Genomic DNA, 15,754 nt, shown 5'->3' on the forward strand with positions numbered 1-15,754 from the left:
TAGGTAGTAAGGCGAATATTAAAGACGGTATTCTAAGCTACTTTAAAAAGATCTATAACTTCTTAGTATCTTTAGCGCTAAATATCTACTTACTATCGAGTAGTCCCTTAAGAGGGAAAGCGGTTATTCTACTTAAGTTTCGAAATACTAGTCTAGGATCCCTACGAGATATCTTCCTCGATAAGAGTAATAATTTAATAGCTTTAGATACGAGTAACCTCGATAAGAACCGGGACTCTACTACCCTAAATACTAATACTATTCGGTTTCTACCTATACGCATAACGAGGATAATAGTCTACTATATTACTTTTATTATTCCGCTAATAGAGTATCTACGGATTAACTATCTAGACGTTACAACCCTAGAAACAAAGCTTTTCTTTAAGCTTTATAATAAGAATATTACGAGCCTTACTCTAAGTAAAGCTCTAAAGGATATAACTAAAAAGTACTTTAATAAAGGAATTGGTATTAAAGAGTATAGACATTTAATAACCTATATAATTAAAGAGCGTATACTAGTAGAGAGGCCGGAGCTATTAAGCCCTCGATCGAACAAAACGGCTATAAAATTAAGTAATCGAGAACAATCTAATATCGAGGATATACTAGCGGGACATTCTACTAAAGTAGCGAATCTAAACTACGCTAGAGAAACAAACTACTTTAGTAATAAGACTAGAGATACTACGAACCGAAGCCTAGCTTTCTCTAAGCTATACTTTAACTACTTTAATTTACTAGAGGATAAATCGATAAGAGAGATCTTAAAAGATAAAGTAGAGTATATCTCTCGAGTAAAAAGCTATAAGACGACTAGTAATAAAGAGGATAGTACTACCTCTTCTTCGATATCTTCTATCGACTCTAGTAGTCTTAACCTAAGTAATAATTCGGATAATAAAACGCTTACTATTCCTAAGGTACTCGAGTCCTCTAAAGATAATCTAAGCAACCCTAGCTCGGATTCTAATATATCTTTTACCTTTAAGAATACGTTTAATAGTCCTAAAACCCTTTTAACGGAAGAAAATACTAGAAAGAATCGACTTACTCCTAAAGCTCTTCGTCTACTTAATAATAAAGTCTTTAGCCCTTCTAAAGAGACTATTATCGAGGATTATATAACGACTATCGATCCGGAAAGAGAGAATCTTATAGAACCTATATCTAACTCTAAAGAAAAGAGTAATACTAAGTCTTTACGGCCGTCTAGTAATTCTAGCCCTACCTCTAATAATTCTATTAAATCTAAGAATTCTTCTCGAGTAAAGAACCCTAAGAATCCTATAAAGACTCTAGAGTTAAGATCGAATCTAGTAGTACCTAGTAGCTCTAAACCCCTAGTACCGAAGCTTTCTACTAAGCGGTCTTTTAGTAATAGAAATAGTTCTAATAGTAGTAAATCGAAATCTTCTAATAATAATCTAGACGTAGAAGAGAATATAGAAGAGGCTAAAGAGATAGTTAAAAAGAAAGGAGGTAGACCGAAGAAGATTAAGAGCGGTAAAAAAGGCGGACGGCCTAAAAAGGGATAAAGCTTTTAAATTCTAATATAAGGGATTAAGTATAGAAGGTTAGGCGTTTAGGGAACGGTATCTAGACTACTTTATATAGCTATCTTATAGGATTTTATTCTATTTCTCTACTATAGCTTTTCTTAAAGTACTATTTTTAATATAGTTTTATATTCTTTCTAAGAGTTTTCTAGGACTAAGCTATAGTTTTCTAGGCTTTCTTAGTTAGGTAAGAGTATAAGAAAACTATAACTTAGTCTATTAAAACTTCTAGGCTCTTATAAAAACCCTAAGTCTAATACTTTTAATACTAGGTCTATCTTAGGTTTTCTATTCTTCCTTATAGTTTTCTAGTACTAGCTAATAGTTTTCTAGCCTTTCTAGAGTAGTAATAAAGATAGGAAAACTACTACTTAGATAATAGAAACTCTAGAGATCTAATAAAAACCTAAGGTCCGACTTTCTTAGTACTAGGTCTATCTTAGTTTTTAATTTCTTTATAGAGTTTTTAGGAACTATTTAATAGTTTTCTAGGCTTTATTAGTCGGCTAGAATAATAGGAAAACTATTACTTAGTCTATAGAAACTCTAGGGCTTCTTAGAAAACTTAGAGTTTAGCTATAGTAATAATTTTTTTAGACTTTAAGAGACTTTAGGTTTTCTATTTCTTTATAGAGTTTCTAAGAACTAGGTAATAGTTTTATAGGCTTTCTTATTTAGCCTAAATAGTAGGAAAACTATTATATAAGCTATAGAAACTCTAGGGCTTCTATTAAAACCTCGAGTCCGACTTTCTTAGTACTAAGTAGAACCTAGGTTTTCTATTTATCTATAGAGTTTTTTAAGCTTAAGTAATAGTTTTCTAAGGTTCTTAATATATAAAAGGATATAAGAAAACTATTAGTTAGTCTATTAAAACTTCCTAAGCCTAACTAAAACTTCGCGTCTAGATTTCCTAGTACTATATCTACCTTAGGTTTTCTATTTCTTCCTCGGGTTTTCTAAGACTAAGTAGTAGTTTTCTAAGCTTCCTAATCTATTAAAGAGTAGAAGAAAACTACTAGCTAGTCTTTAGAAACTCTAGAGCTTTTACTAAAACTTCGAGTCTAGATTTCTTAGTACTAGATATACCTTTAGTTTTCTATTCTTTCCTAGAGTTTTCTAGGACTAACTTATAGTTTTCTAGGCTTTCTAGGTTAGTATAGAATACCCTAAAACTATTATTTAGTCTATAGAAACCCTAGGGCTTAAAGTAAAACTCTAGGCCCGTCGTTTATATTTTATTTCGGATATTAAGTTTTCTATTCTTTTATAGAGTTTTCTAGGACTAGCTAATAGTTTTCTAAGCTTTCTTATTTACGTAAGAATCTACTAAAACTATACACTAGTCTATAGAAACCTCCTAGATTAATATAAAACTCTAAGTCCGTCTTTACTAAGAAATTTCTTAGGACTAAAACTTAGGGTTTTATAAACTTTAGTAGAGTTTATATAGACTAGTTAGAGGTTTTCTAAGCTTCTTTATCTATTTAAGAATCTAGGAAAACTATACCCTAAGCCCTTAAAACTCTAGGAAGAATATTAAAACCTTAAGTCTCTATATATACTAGTACTTTAGGTTTTCTAGCGAGTACTAGAGTTTTCTACGACTAGCTAGTAGTTTTCTCTTACTCTTTAGAGCCTCTTATATCTTATAAAACCTACTCTATATACCTAGAAACTTAAGAGCCTCTAATAAAACCTCGGAACCCTTATTTTCTAGTACTAAAATAGGGTATTTTTATCTATAAGCCTTAAGGGCTTATAGAAAGATCCCCTAAGCCTTCTCGAAGGGCTTACGACCTCTCGAACGAATAGTCGCTTCGCGAGAAGTCGCGTCGCTTCGCGAAAAATCGCCTTATAGCTCCGCTCGGGTCGACTTCGTCGACCCGAGCTACGCTATAAGTAGGAGACGCACACCTCGTCCGTCACCTAGGAGGTTTGGAAAACCAAGGTACGATGGACGGTGAGCGATTGCCGGAGCGATATTTTACGTTAGGATGCGGACTAGCCCATCGGTGGTCTCTCTTTTTGGCGGTTTGGTCAACTCGGGAGATGGTAAAAAGGACACCGTAAAACGTAGTTGGGCTGGGAGTAGCTGCGGTGCCGTGCATTGCGAGGCGCTTTACGTGGGAGCGTAGGTCTGTTTCCTCCCCTCTGAAGACGGCCAAAAGAGCCGGGAGCAAGGGCTTGGATGGGGCTTCGGTTCAGATCAGGTGCAAAGGTAGACTAGCCTATATAAACAAGTACAATGAACCCCTAACCCTAACCCTAACCCTAAGCGCTCCGCGAGCCGCAGTGCAGGAACGCCGGTATGGCGACACTGTCCGCTGGTACCAACACCAAGAGAACCCACCGCATCGGCCAAATACTCAGCTCTGCATAGCTACCGTACAGCGAAGGTCTCTAAGATATTGCGTGGAACCCATGACCAAGCAATTGTAGAGGTTGAGCTGCAATCAGACAAGGAGACTTGAACTCGCTACGGCGATTATCAAGCGAATCTTCTTTAGATCCACCAGCACTGTATAATCCGGGCAATGAGCTCGCGATGAATGCAGCTTGCCTTGCATTCCAAGCGTCTCGCTCAGGATCGCACCTTCTGGGATCGCGTGGAAGCAAACACAACCCTCGACGGATTGCTTTACACAATGTGCGATAGATTGCTTTACACAATGGTGCATTCAGGTGAATGCAGGTGCAAATTTCCATCAGCTCCATCTTCTCATTATCGACACCATTACGATCTCTATTATTTCCATCATCTTTCGACTCTTCAGCCAGCTCAATCCCGCAGAAAATGATGGGTTCAGACATGTCCTCCCCTTCTCACCCGAAGGGCAGTCACTCGTCCCACCCGATTGACATCCCTTCGGATAATTCCTCTAATGGTTCTTTAGATCATGTCTCGAAAGGTCCAGTCGACCTTGTCGATGCTCTTCCACGGAGCCTTGGGTCTGGTCCTGCACTCGGATCACTTCCCCTTTCCCGCAAGAGAACTTCCAGCATACTCGACAACAACGGCGGTGATCTCAATTCTACAACGCCGAATACCAACAACACACAATCTTCTCGTCACACTAACGTCCGTGGACCGGTCAAGTCTACCTTTGCAGCTCCGTCTCGCAAACCACGAAGCCGAAGCGACAGGGCGAAGCTCGATCCTGCGGCTCGCACTAAGAGCGCAACGACAGTCAAGGTCTCATCTGCAACGCCGTTATCACCTACAACATCGCGAGTCGACACAACGATCCATGTCACCTCTCCCGAAAGTGGTCTTGCTATTGGAGTGCCACCCCCGCCGAAACGCCGCCGCACGTATCGCCGACCATCTCGTTCCGAGCCCAAGACCAGCGACAGCAGGCGCATGCCCGGCGCCTGGCCTTCGAGTCCAAGCAGCTCCGAGGGCTTCGCACAACAACACGGGACTGCTAATAGTGACGGTCCTGGTAGTGTTCAGGACGAATCGTGAAGCTGACGCCAATTCGTCACCGTCGATCTGCCAGGGAGAAGCGATATCAGCAATCATGTCGCAGCGAAACTGGTAACGAGGCGAAGGATCAGAGCTTCCGCCGTGGTATTCAATCGCGGACAGCCCGTAACAAGATCGGAACCGAAGCCCGCCGCATAGATCATACAAGCAAGTTAAAGCTCCATTGGTCCCTATCTTCCAATCCTTACACACATCATCTCCGCAACATCAGTCATACCCCCCAACCTAGCATGTCTCGATTCTATATCCATATCTCTCGCTTTGCATAATCCAGTCGTCCAACTTGTATACGGTCCGGTATTGTGTCGTCCCAGTCATTCTCCTGAAGGGCGAGCCGATCTCGCTGCGCCACAGTTTCCCACTTGTCCGGGCCTTCTCTGAGCGCTTTGCTCCTTATCACTCTCACCTCCATCTGGTCTATGTTGAAGCTAAGCTAGAACACAACTCCTTCCACAACACTACTAGTCCCACAACTTCCGGAGCCACAGCAACACTATAAAGTCACCAAGTCTGATCCAGAAACTCTGTCTTGAGTCCGCCGTCAACCCGTACACCTCCTCCTATCCCTCCCTCTCCGCCCAGCCGGGTCCGCTCGACTGGCTGACTCTGCATTACAACTTCTACATCAGCCGTGCACCACCGAAATCTTGCGACACGACGGAAGAACAGTGTCGATCTCGCGCTCCACGGGCTTCACGCTTGTCGCCGGTATTGGATTGTAGCCCGACTCCGCCACCCCCGTCTTAATCATGCAATTCCTTGCTTGACCGCGCTCGTGAAGAATCGAGCATGGTTATGTCGTTGGTCTCGAGAATTACGAGAAGGATGCAAGGTTGCGGCGGCGGCGCTGGGTCGTGGCTATAGCGTCGAGGGCTGGTCCAGTCGGTAGAGTCGAATGACCGCGGCGTCGGAGGTTAACGCAGCGGGACGCGAGTGTCGTCGTCTGGCCGGGCGAAGGTTGTGAGCCTTGCCGCTCCCACTTTGCTTAAATCTGCTCATACCGAGCGGTATCAGGACAGAGTCGACCTACCGGGTCCGGGGTGTCGGCTGCCTACGAGAAAGCTCGATCCTCCAAAGCTATCTTATCGTACATGCGTACAACGCCAATGGGAGTAGTCAGGATCTGAGTGAGGGAACGAATGGAAATGGTAGATGTGCTCCAGCAACGAGCAGCTGGGGTGAAGACCAACTGCGCTGTCCCGCCGGACTCTGCAGACCGCCCTTAGAGTACAATCAAGTTTCATTCATCCTTGGAGGTGAAGAAGTTAACGGCAGTATTCCGGTCGGCCCACGCCATGGCGCCCAAGTGTCCAGACACGAGGAGGAGCATTAAGCTGTCTTGAGTTGTCTCGCCAGCACGATAGTAGTCAATCCGCCATTCGGCCGGCCCCTACGCGACAGTTCTGTCCGACCTCGAACATTTCCTCGACACGCTAGCATGCACTCTCAAGCGCAGAGGTTGCACCAGTAACGCAGTGGACGTTTGGGACGACGTAAAAGTCGATGTCGGATGCGTCCTCGGTTGAAATTGGACGCATAAGCTCGAGCGTCATCTATCCTAACATGCCTATGTGGCAGGAGAGCATTTGTTGCCATAGCATATCTTCGCGGGTAAAGTCGGGTGCTCCGCCAGAAAGCTCAGAACCTTTTCCTCGCGGGGCAGATGCTGATAAGGCCCATAAGGCGAAGAATCATCAGTTCCTTGCATGATGGCATCTTCTTCAGGTGCAGGGTTGGAAAGATCGGCCATGGCGGGAAGGACGACCGACTACGATGTCCAACTAGTGGGCCATGAACTAATGCCAAAAAACCGGCGGCGGCGGATCCAATTCGGTCACGCAGCAAGAGAAGAGTGTCTTAAGAGATGCTTCCATGACCGGCGCCTGCACTATCGCGCCTCAGCCAGGCGAGTCACTCGCTATCTCCTTTGCAGACCCTTTACTCCGGATCGAATGTTCGAGGCTTCACAAAGGGCTGCTTACATACACCGCAATCCGCTCCTGCACTCGTATGCCCTGGTCCTTCCAAGATTCCGAAGCGCCTGAAGAGGAGGTAGGTTACTCGGATAGATTGATGGCATCGATTCATGCTCCCAAGTTTGCTCCGAGCCACAGCATAGCCCGTCGAAGCCGTCATCAAGCAACAAGCCAGCGACGCAACAGCAACTTGCGGTCAGAAATGGCTTCCACGTTGCTGCTACACGCCACACGCCGCTTGAGCAGCTGCCGCTGGGGGCCACCGCCGGGGCGGAAATTCGGCCTCTTCAACAAAGCCGCTAACGCTGCTCCTAGGCGTGTCTTCGCTATACCGTCCCTATCTGGTAAGTATTAGACACAACCGTTAATCCCACTCCCGCAGCCGTCCTTGCACAGGACCCCCTTTTTAATTAACTCGCAGTCTGGAAACCGGTCTGGCGGCGGCAAGACGTGCGCAGCACGTACGGCGGAGAAGGTTAGGTGGCGGGCTAGCGGCGGTGGTGAAGAAGGTGGCGGTCCTGTCGACAATAATAGTGGGGAGGAAGGGATAAGAAGATCGTCGTGTGCGTGCTATTATTGTCTACAAGGAGGACCGTGGTGTCCTTGAGGCTTCGCGATTTCATTGGGCTGGTCTACCCGAAGTCGGCAAGGTGGAGTAGTGCAACTTATATTCCAACCGCAGATTGCTGACGATCTCTGGCTGCATTAGCTTAACATGGTCAAGCATCTGGCGACCTTTCTGTCTTCGACAATTCCATCCCCTTCCATCTCCTCGCCTTGCTACGGCCCCTCCGGCAGGGCCTCCTCCACAATCCTCTTGGCCCACTCAAAGGCCTCCGACGCCCGTGCAGAAGGCGGAAGGCACGTCCATCTCCTTTTCTTGACCGCCGCTCTGCGCGCGCATTGTGATTCCGCGACAGCGCCTGCCTTTGCTCCTCTTCGAGTCTCGTCGTCGTTGAACGTCGTTATGAGCGAGCATCATCACCGTCATCACAATCGTCCTCTTCGAGAAAAAGCATGTCTTCCTCCTAATGAAGCTCCCTATACATCGGCTCCATCCCTCTACCAGATCTATGCCGCGCTCGGCCACCCGGTACCCTCCGCTGGCTTTTCCTATCCAAGCCTCCCATCGGACACAGCACTGTAGGCTGGGTAGCGGACAAGTAAGGCGGCGTAGAGTTGGAGTGTGCGAGTCCATAGTTCAATGCGGCGAATTCACGGGTTGTAGTGGAGGATGAGGGAGGTGTGGACGGAGTCGCGAAGGGAAACGATTCAGTGGCTTCGCGATGATTTCCACCGCAACCTCCATTATTCTGCGCGCCGGCCAGTGAGAACCGGACTCCTGATGGGCGATTTCGGAGAGGGGTTCCAAAGCGACGGAGTCGTGATTAGCGGCGGCGAGGTGGCACAAGGAGAGAGAGTGGAAGATGAAGAAGATGCATGCCATAATCACTATGCAGGAGGTGCAAGAGGGTAAGCCTCGTCGTCGAGGAGGAGGCGGAGGTAGCGGTCCTGGGATGTGTTGCGTCGTAGCTGGAGGGGTATCCTTTTGGTGTTGCCTCGTGGCCGAGGAAAGGTGTTTCTGGGGAGTGGCGTCCTGAGGAGACTGATCTCGAGCAAATGGAGATGTCTTGGGTGAAGTCTTGGTTGTCGAGGGTTTGACGACTTTGATGGGTATATCCTTCAACTGAGGCTTCCTCGACTGCCGGATCGCGGCATACACCATGTTCGACCACCCTTCCTCCTCTGCTCTCTTCTTGTTCTCGTCCTGTTCTTCGGTCCTCTACTTCCCATCTCCCGACTCATCGCTACTATCGGCACTGCCTCGGTCATCATCTTTCCGACAAAACAAGCAAGCGAACGATGTGAGACCTCCAGCTATTGAATATCAACCAGGAACACAGTCGGTACACCCCCTTGAAGAAGTGCTCCGAGCATAGAGGTCCATGTAACGATGTATCCATCATTTTCTTTCTCGATTCGGATGATGGACACCATGCGGTAAGGAGGTTAGGTTGCTGTTGTTCTTGCCGAGGTTGATACTGATCGTGATTCCGATCGCTCTTCGCAGGATTTGGACGTTGCCGATAGAGGTAAAACTATTGGCGGACATGGCGTGGGCAAAGAGTTTAGACAAGGAAGCTGGCCGCGGCAGTCTTGAGGCGATGCTTCTCGGGACGGTCTCGGTGTTCGAAGCGGTCGGCTTTCCGAGACGGTCGTGTTGCATGTGTTGGTGGTGGAATTGCAGTTCTCGTAGCTCATTCCACCGGTGTTGGTAATCGGAAGATCGTCTGCGCTGCGATTGTTGGCGAGTGAGATAAAGGCTGTAACGGTAATAGCGATAACTCGGTATAGGTTTGTGGCTGAGACCGGTTCTGGGCCTTGATGTACTATGCCGTCGCCGGAACCGCTGCTGGCTCTTCAATCGCTTTTGCTTCGGCAAGTGTCTTCCGCGTCGAGGACGCAGATGCCATGTAGAGCTCGAAAAGGGCCTCAAGGATCCCAATAGAAGCGCTGTCACGTAGAGATGTCGTACCTGTGATTAGAGATGTGCAGGAGGTTGATTGGTGCTCGAATCGTCGAAGATGAACCGGCGCCGCCTTTTTCATCACCTTTACCATCCATGACCAACCATCAGCGATTCTTCCGCGCTACCCTCGATTTGACAGTCCTCGCTCACGCTCCTCGTGCTCTATCCAGTCGTCTAGCAATTATTGCATTGTTTGTTAGCAGCGAGCATAAGGGTGTCAACTGCCTTCTTGCCGTCAATCCGTCTCCCCTGACCTTGTGCAGAAGGCCGATGGGACCCACAACAACATCGAGTTCAAGGGGAGGTTCAAGAAGCAGCGCGAATCTTCGCGTAAGCTTGCGGTTGACGCGATCAAGGCTAAGAGGGGTAGGCTCCCGGTCGTGATTACAGCGTAGGAGAGTGTGCTAGAGGGGAGATGAGGCGCAATAGCTTGGGCGTAAGTGAATCGAAGGCTCTAACAGCTCCGAAGGCGGCAAAAAAAAAGCAAGCAGAATGCTCCGACAAGCGACGTGCTGTCCCAGAGTGAGGCGCATGCGCTCTCTCACGAGACTGCACAAGAGAAAGACCAGAACTCGGCGTGACTTGTAGCTGTGCGGCGGACGGCCAGAATCGTTTGGCGCCGGTGGGATCTTGACAGGCATCGTCGCTCTATGTTGCTGCACGCAGCTGGGATAAGTTCGCCGTTAGCGTACGGCGGAATTTCGTAGATTGAGGAGCGCAATAGACTGTTCGCGGACTGCACTCGACATTGTGAAGCAGGATATCGGACAATTTGAAGTACAATCCTCGATTGTAGCTATTTCCTAACAGTTCAACAACAATGGTAGATCATCATCCAGAGTACGTAGGACGTATGTCCTACTTCACTTCGCCTATCCAGTGCTTAGCTTTGGAGATTGCTGTCTCCATTTCCGCAAACACACCCTCTTGGTCCCGCTTAACATTTTGGGAGTTCCGGGCCGTACTCTATCCGAGTCTCCCTACGTCTTTAGATGCGGCATGATTGACGCAGATTGTAGTTTTACAAGTTTCACTTCTAGTAAGAGGAGGTATCCGCTTGCTAGTTTGTGACCCTCGCTGCCCGGCACATGCTCGTCCTCTAAGGTTCGGCTGGAGGCAATTTGGTCCTGCAAAGACTATACCTTACGAGAGACGGAGGCTCGAGCTAAGAAGGTGTCGATGCACTTCCGTATGTTTCTAGTGTTGTTGACGTATAATTCAATCGACTTCGTCCGCTCTAACAGCCCGTTGAAGTTCTGTTGATAGGCATAGATCGCTTTCCGGAGAAGCTTCTGCTCTTCCGATGCGCCTGGCTCCGATAGTAGCTTGCGGATGGCGTGCTATGTGTCCTTGCTAACATCTCCGAGTATCGACGACCGTCTTATCCCGCTTTTCAATGTCCTGTCCCCCTTCTCCCTCCTCGTCGATCACTTAACAGTCGGAAGCAAGTCCTTAGCTAGGACTGGCGGCGGCGAAATCTCATCTGGCCCGGATTACTAGCTATGGAACTCGGATGCAAAAGACGGTCTTGCTGCTAGAGGTAGTGGGTGTAGGTATTATGTTGGATTCCGTTGCTTTCGCTCGCTTGTTCTTACGCTGGTCGTCGCGCCGACTAAGGAGGAGGCTCGGCGGCGGCCTTGCACTTGCGGGTCGCGGGTATCGATAAGGTAGACTCTACGGAAGTGCTATCGTCGTCGTCGGCAATGAGCCTCGCGGTGGCGGAACGGGTGGTTCGCTGGCTTGGAGGCATTTGTCAATGATGGTCGGAGTGAAAAGCTGTAGGGACGCAAGAGGAATGGCGCGAGTAAGCACGTTGCATCTAGTATCGCTGAAAGCAACATCGATGTAGTGTAAGAGTCCTTGAATCTCGAACATGACCTAGTCGTGCTAGGTCTCTATCTTCTACATTGCATCGGCATGTCACCACTGATCGAAAAGCTTGCCTTAACCTCAATTGTCAACAACCCGGAAGAGTAGGATCAGAGGCGGACCGATGCCACGAGTGTGAGTAACTTTTGACCACATTCTGAAACATGCTGCGAGTATCTCCTCCCATCCATAGTCATGGTTTCCCTGTTTGGATCCTTGTTCAACACGTCGGCGTCGCCTCTTGTGTTTTGTACCCGTCGAGCTCTGAGCTCTGAGCTCTTAGTGCAGGTGTACATCACTCCCGATGCCTTGAAGTGAAGGGCGAGTTTGGCGTTGAATTCGTCCTCGGATGGGAGATCTGGGTGCTCTAAGCGGGGTCTGGCGGGAACTCGGTGCCCTGACGCTGGAGTTCGTAAGTGCCTGTAGTGAGGTCGGACTGGGTGGATATGCCAGAGGCCGCTACACAGGACATCGTGGTCATCGAGAGCAAGCCTCGCGCTGCTTCGGGTGGTGCGTTTGTAGGTAGAGGGTGGATTGCGGCGGGAAATGTAACGAAGCTGGCAGTCGCTGTTGATCAAGGTGGCGACGCGGTCGTTTGTCGTGTAAATGGGCTGGTTGGGAGGAAGTAAAGGACTGCGGTATCCGCGAGCAGGGTGTGAGGTCCGAGCCTGATATCAAAATCTGCGTTAGTCAAGTCGTGTCCATCATGTAGATGAACTGCCAAGTCTGGATGGTGTCCAATGCGCCTCACATGGTGGCCACTCTTCTCCGCGTCAACACATTGACCACGTTTCTCGCCATGCTCGACCTTGTCATATTTGTGACTCTCCTCCCACGCGTCCACTGCCTTGTGCAATGAAGTTCGCAGCCTGACCACGTTTATCCTGTATCCATTGCTGCGAGCCAGCCGCTGACACTGTCGTCCTCATGAACTGCCAAGATCATTCCGACAAAGACCTTGACCTTGTTCCCTCTTCAGAACAACAGCCTTCTGCCTTGTGCTGTGATATCAATGGTTGTATGTCCCCCATTCTCTCATCTTCTGGCGTCGCCGCCGTGTCGGTCTGTTCTCTGACGGTGGAGTGTAGCTTGCGTTCGCATGGCTGCTGTTGACTAGCATGTCCGATGAGAGACTGCCGCCGTCGCTTTGGACTTCGTTGTTCTGAGGCCGACTCCATTACCAGACGCGGCGGAAGGTGGTGCGGTTGGACGAGAGTCCTGTCGTCGGCCGAGGACTCACGATGAGAGAAGGCTGTCGTCCATGACGGGTTTTTGTCTAAGGATATCGAAAGAGGAGGAGAGAGAATTATGCCTCAGGTGGTGGTGATCATAGGCGTCATGGCGAGGTCCTTGCCTGGAAGTGGTTTCCATTGCTCGCGGAGCCCGGTCCGAGTCCGCAATGCGAAAGCAGGAACGGGAGCTTCCATTCTCCTGGATTCCTGGATTCGAAAGCCGGGAGCTCAAGACGAGATTCCAAACATACATGCATCGCCCATAGAGCACGTACCTGCTTGGCTCTACAAACCACATCATCGCCACGACGGCATCATCACATCACCACCTTGTCACCATTCCCATTTATCTCGTCATGTTCGTCACTGCCATCATTCGAACGCACAAGCCCACGCTTCCTACCATGCTGCTGTTCGGACAGCAATACACCTCCTTGCCTACTTTGGCTCGTGGGCACTTGTCCCGGGAGGTTGTTGTTTGGTGAATTCCGGCCGTCGCCTACCAGACAGTTCTTTTTGAGCTGGAAGACGTCCTTCATGGGAGCTTGACGGTCAGGTGGACTGAAGAGTGTGCTCTGAAGATGGTCGCTGAGGAACTCATTCTTTGATAGAGAGACGGACATGGTGGATTATGTGATGGACATCCGCCGACCTCGACACTCGCCAAATCACCAAGTCACCGTCACCCGGCGTGCACATCTCTGGAGTTGTTCCATCACACGTACTGCCTCCATAATTTGATCATACTCAGGTTTGTGGTACATATTGACACGACGTGACATCGAGGCGACGAGAGGTCCAAGAAAAGGTGGGCAGAAAGTGAGTGTTAGTAAAGGATTGGTAACTGGACGGATGCGGCGGCAGCTACCAGAATCTAGTCGTTTTTTTTGCCTAGATTCTAGCAGCTTGCCTTAGGCACGAATCACCCCTATATCCACGTCCATCCACACCCTCGACCTTACTCGTAACCATACTTCGAAGCACTTCAACACTCCTCGACTACCACATAATCACTGCAGCATGGTACCTCGCAGCATTGCACCACTTCAACAGCACGGCACAACTTTCATTGCACGGCACGAGTCTTGCAGCAGGCATACCCCAATTTCCGCGCCAGGGTATAGCCCGATCTGCACATCTTTGCTCGCCCTCCTCACCATCGCACCTCCGCAGTCCTGTCAACCTCCGCGTACTTCCGCTCTACCTCCGCGCATTCGATCGACCTCTGCAGCATCGCCTATTGGTCGCCACCATCGCTCGCAATCGTCGACGTCGAGGATCCCTGCTCTTCCCACACCTCGCCTTTCGCCTCGCCGTCTGCGCAGATACCATCCTTGACGTGACGTTGTCACCCGACGTCGCAAGCCCATCTACATGGCTCAAAAGAAAAAGGTGCGAGGAACACGACGAGAGCGGTCATTGCAGCTGAACGGACACACAGTGGAGTGGAGGGATTAAACACTGAGCTCCACAACGCCTCGCCGCCAGAGCCAGCAGGATCGTTGTACTCGCCCGAGCCACGACCGCTCCGCTCTCGCAAACGGTTTTACCGACTCGCCCACCCACCAGCCCCGTCAATCAAGACCGCCGAGAAGACAGGATGACGTTGACAGGCGCGCCGCGCGGCAACTGAAGCTGGTGTGTAGTTCTAGTTCCCGTTCCGGTTCCTACCTTGAGAATTCACGCCTCCGCCCGCGACCACGCCCATTCTTCCATCACCTCCCTGGACATCCACAGCAAGGCTGGATCCGCCTCGACGAGATCAAAGCCATGGAAACAAAGACCGGGCTGCTAATTTGACAAAGTGAAACGCCAATGCATCCGCCAAAACCTGGAGCTCGCCAAAATCAACTCGACGCAATCATTTGGGAACGAGCTGCAGGGCGCGATGCAGCAGGCGTTCAAAGGACTTGGCCACGCTCTGTGCGGAATCCTTGCGCGCACTGGGCAGGTCCTAATGAGAGTGGTGGAATCGGCCATGGCATCCAAGAACATCCACAAGATCGAAGCGCAAGGCCGCAGAAGTGCTCGAGGTGGGACATCTACAGAAGGAGAAGGAGACGGAGAAGATGAATGCTCTACGCAAGACAACGATGAACTTCAAGGATATTCGCAGATTGAAGCACAAGGCTGCAGAAGTGTTCGAGGAGGAGATCGAGAAGCGCCGTCGAGGAGAAGGCCACAAAGCGCTATCGTGGAGAACGCCAATGAGGAGGACGAGGAAGTCGACGTAAGCTGGGGGCTACCACGACACTGAACCACAAGCATCCGTCAAGACCAACCTTCGACACCGTCAGATCGCCATCATCCCGCGATAGTCGCTCAAGACTGGCGTGCCTGAGGCATCATCCGGACTAAGGTCCGATGCTTGGCTTTCCCGTCGGTGAACCTTTGCTTTTGAAAGTAACTCCCGACCGAGCGCGGGCACCCGGCAAGTGACTGGCCATCCGAAAGAACTCTGAACGCGGCGTCCAGGTCGTCATTGTTTCCCCAGGACTGGAGAATGTCATGCGAGCCGGTCTCAATCACCACATCATCTCCGTCTTCGGCACGGGAAAGAGCACATTGCTGAACTGCCAGCCGGCTTGACCCTCCGTCTGGCCTGATGAGCGAGCTGGAGCGAGATTTGACCACGAAGGGAATAGGAATGTCAGGATGACACGGGAATGGCCAATGGCCGACAGCTGTCTTCGCTCAATCCTGCGTACCCTACCCTGGCCGCTCACGAATCGAATTGTCTTTCACCAAGCCTCCGCAACTGGGCTACAGCTACGATGACCACGCGTCGACAAATTAGATCACAGAACCTGCGTAAAACAACGACAACTTCATCAACGAAACCATCATCAACCTCGACCAAGTCCGCGCTGAGAAGAAGAAGTCTGTCCCTACCTCATCACCCACTCGACACCCTGTGTCGATCAATCCACCACCACAGTTGCTTTCAATGAAGCCTTCACCGCCGCGCCCAAAATTCCTCTCGCTGCCGGCTTGCACAACTCATCTTACCTTGGTGTGTCGACGCTGCCGATCCAGTCGCTGCGCACATTGTGCGTCTTCGACACCACGTCCGATACGAACCCTCAGCTGGCGCA

General features: G+C 49.5%; 1 protein-coding gene across 1 annotated transcript; it reads left to right on the plus strand.

Annotated features, from left to right (window-relative positions):
* Nucleotides 1-14,547: 14,547 nt before the first annotated feature.
* MYCGRDRAFT_97995 (uncharacterized protein) lies at nucleotides 14,548-15,248 on the plus strand (the record flags this gene model as incomplete). Its single annotated transcript, XM_003846862.1, has 2 exons — nucleotides 14,548-14,889; nucleotides 15,135-15,248. 2 exons carry the CDS (start codon nucleotides 14,548-14,550, stop codon nucleotides 15,246-15,248), a joined length of 456 nt encoding a protein of 151 aa, XP_003846910.1.
* Between the last annotated feature and the right edge of the window lie 506 nt (nucleotides 15,249-15,754).

The sequence above is a fragment of the Zymoseptoria tritici genome, chromosome 20 (assembly GCF_000219625.1).
Source record: "Zymoseptoria tritici IPO323 chromosome 20, whole genome shotgun sequence".
In the NCBI taxonomy this organism is placed as follows: Eukaryota; Fungi; Ascomycota; class Dothideomycetes; order Mycosphaerellales; family Mycosphaerellaceae; genus Zymoseptoria; species Zymoseptoria tritici.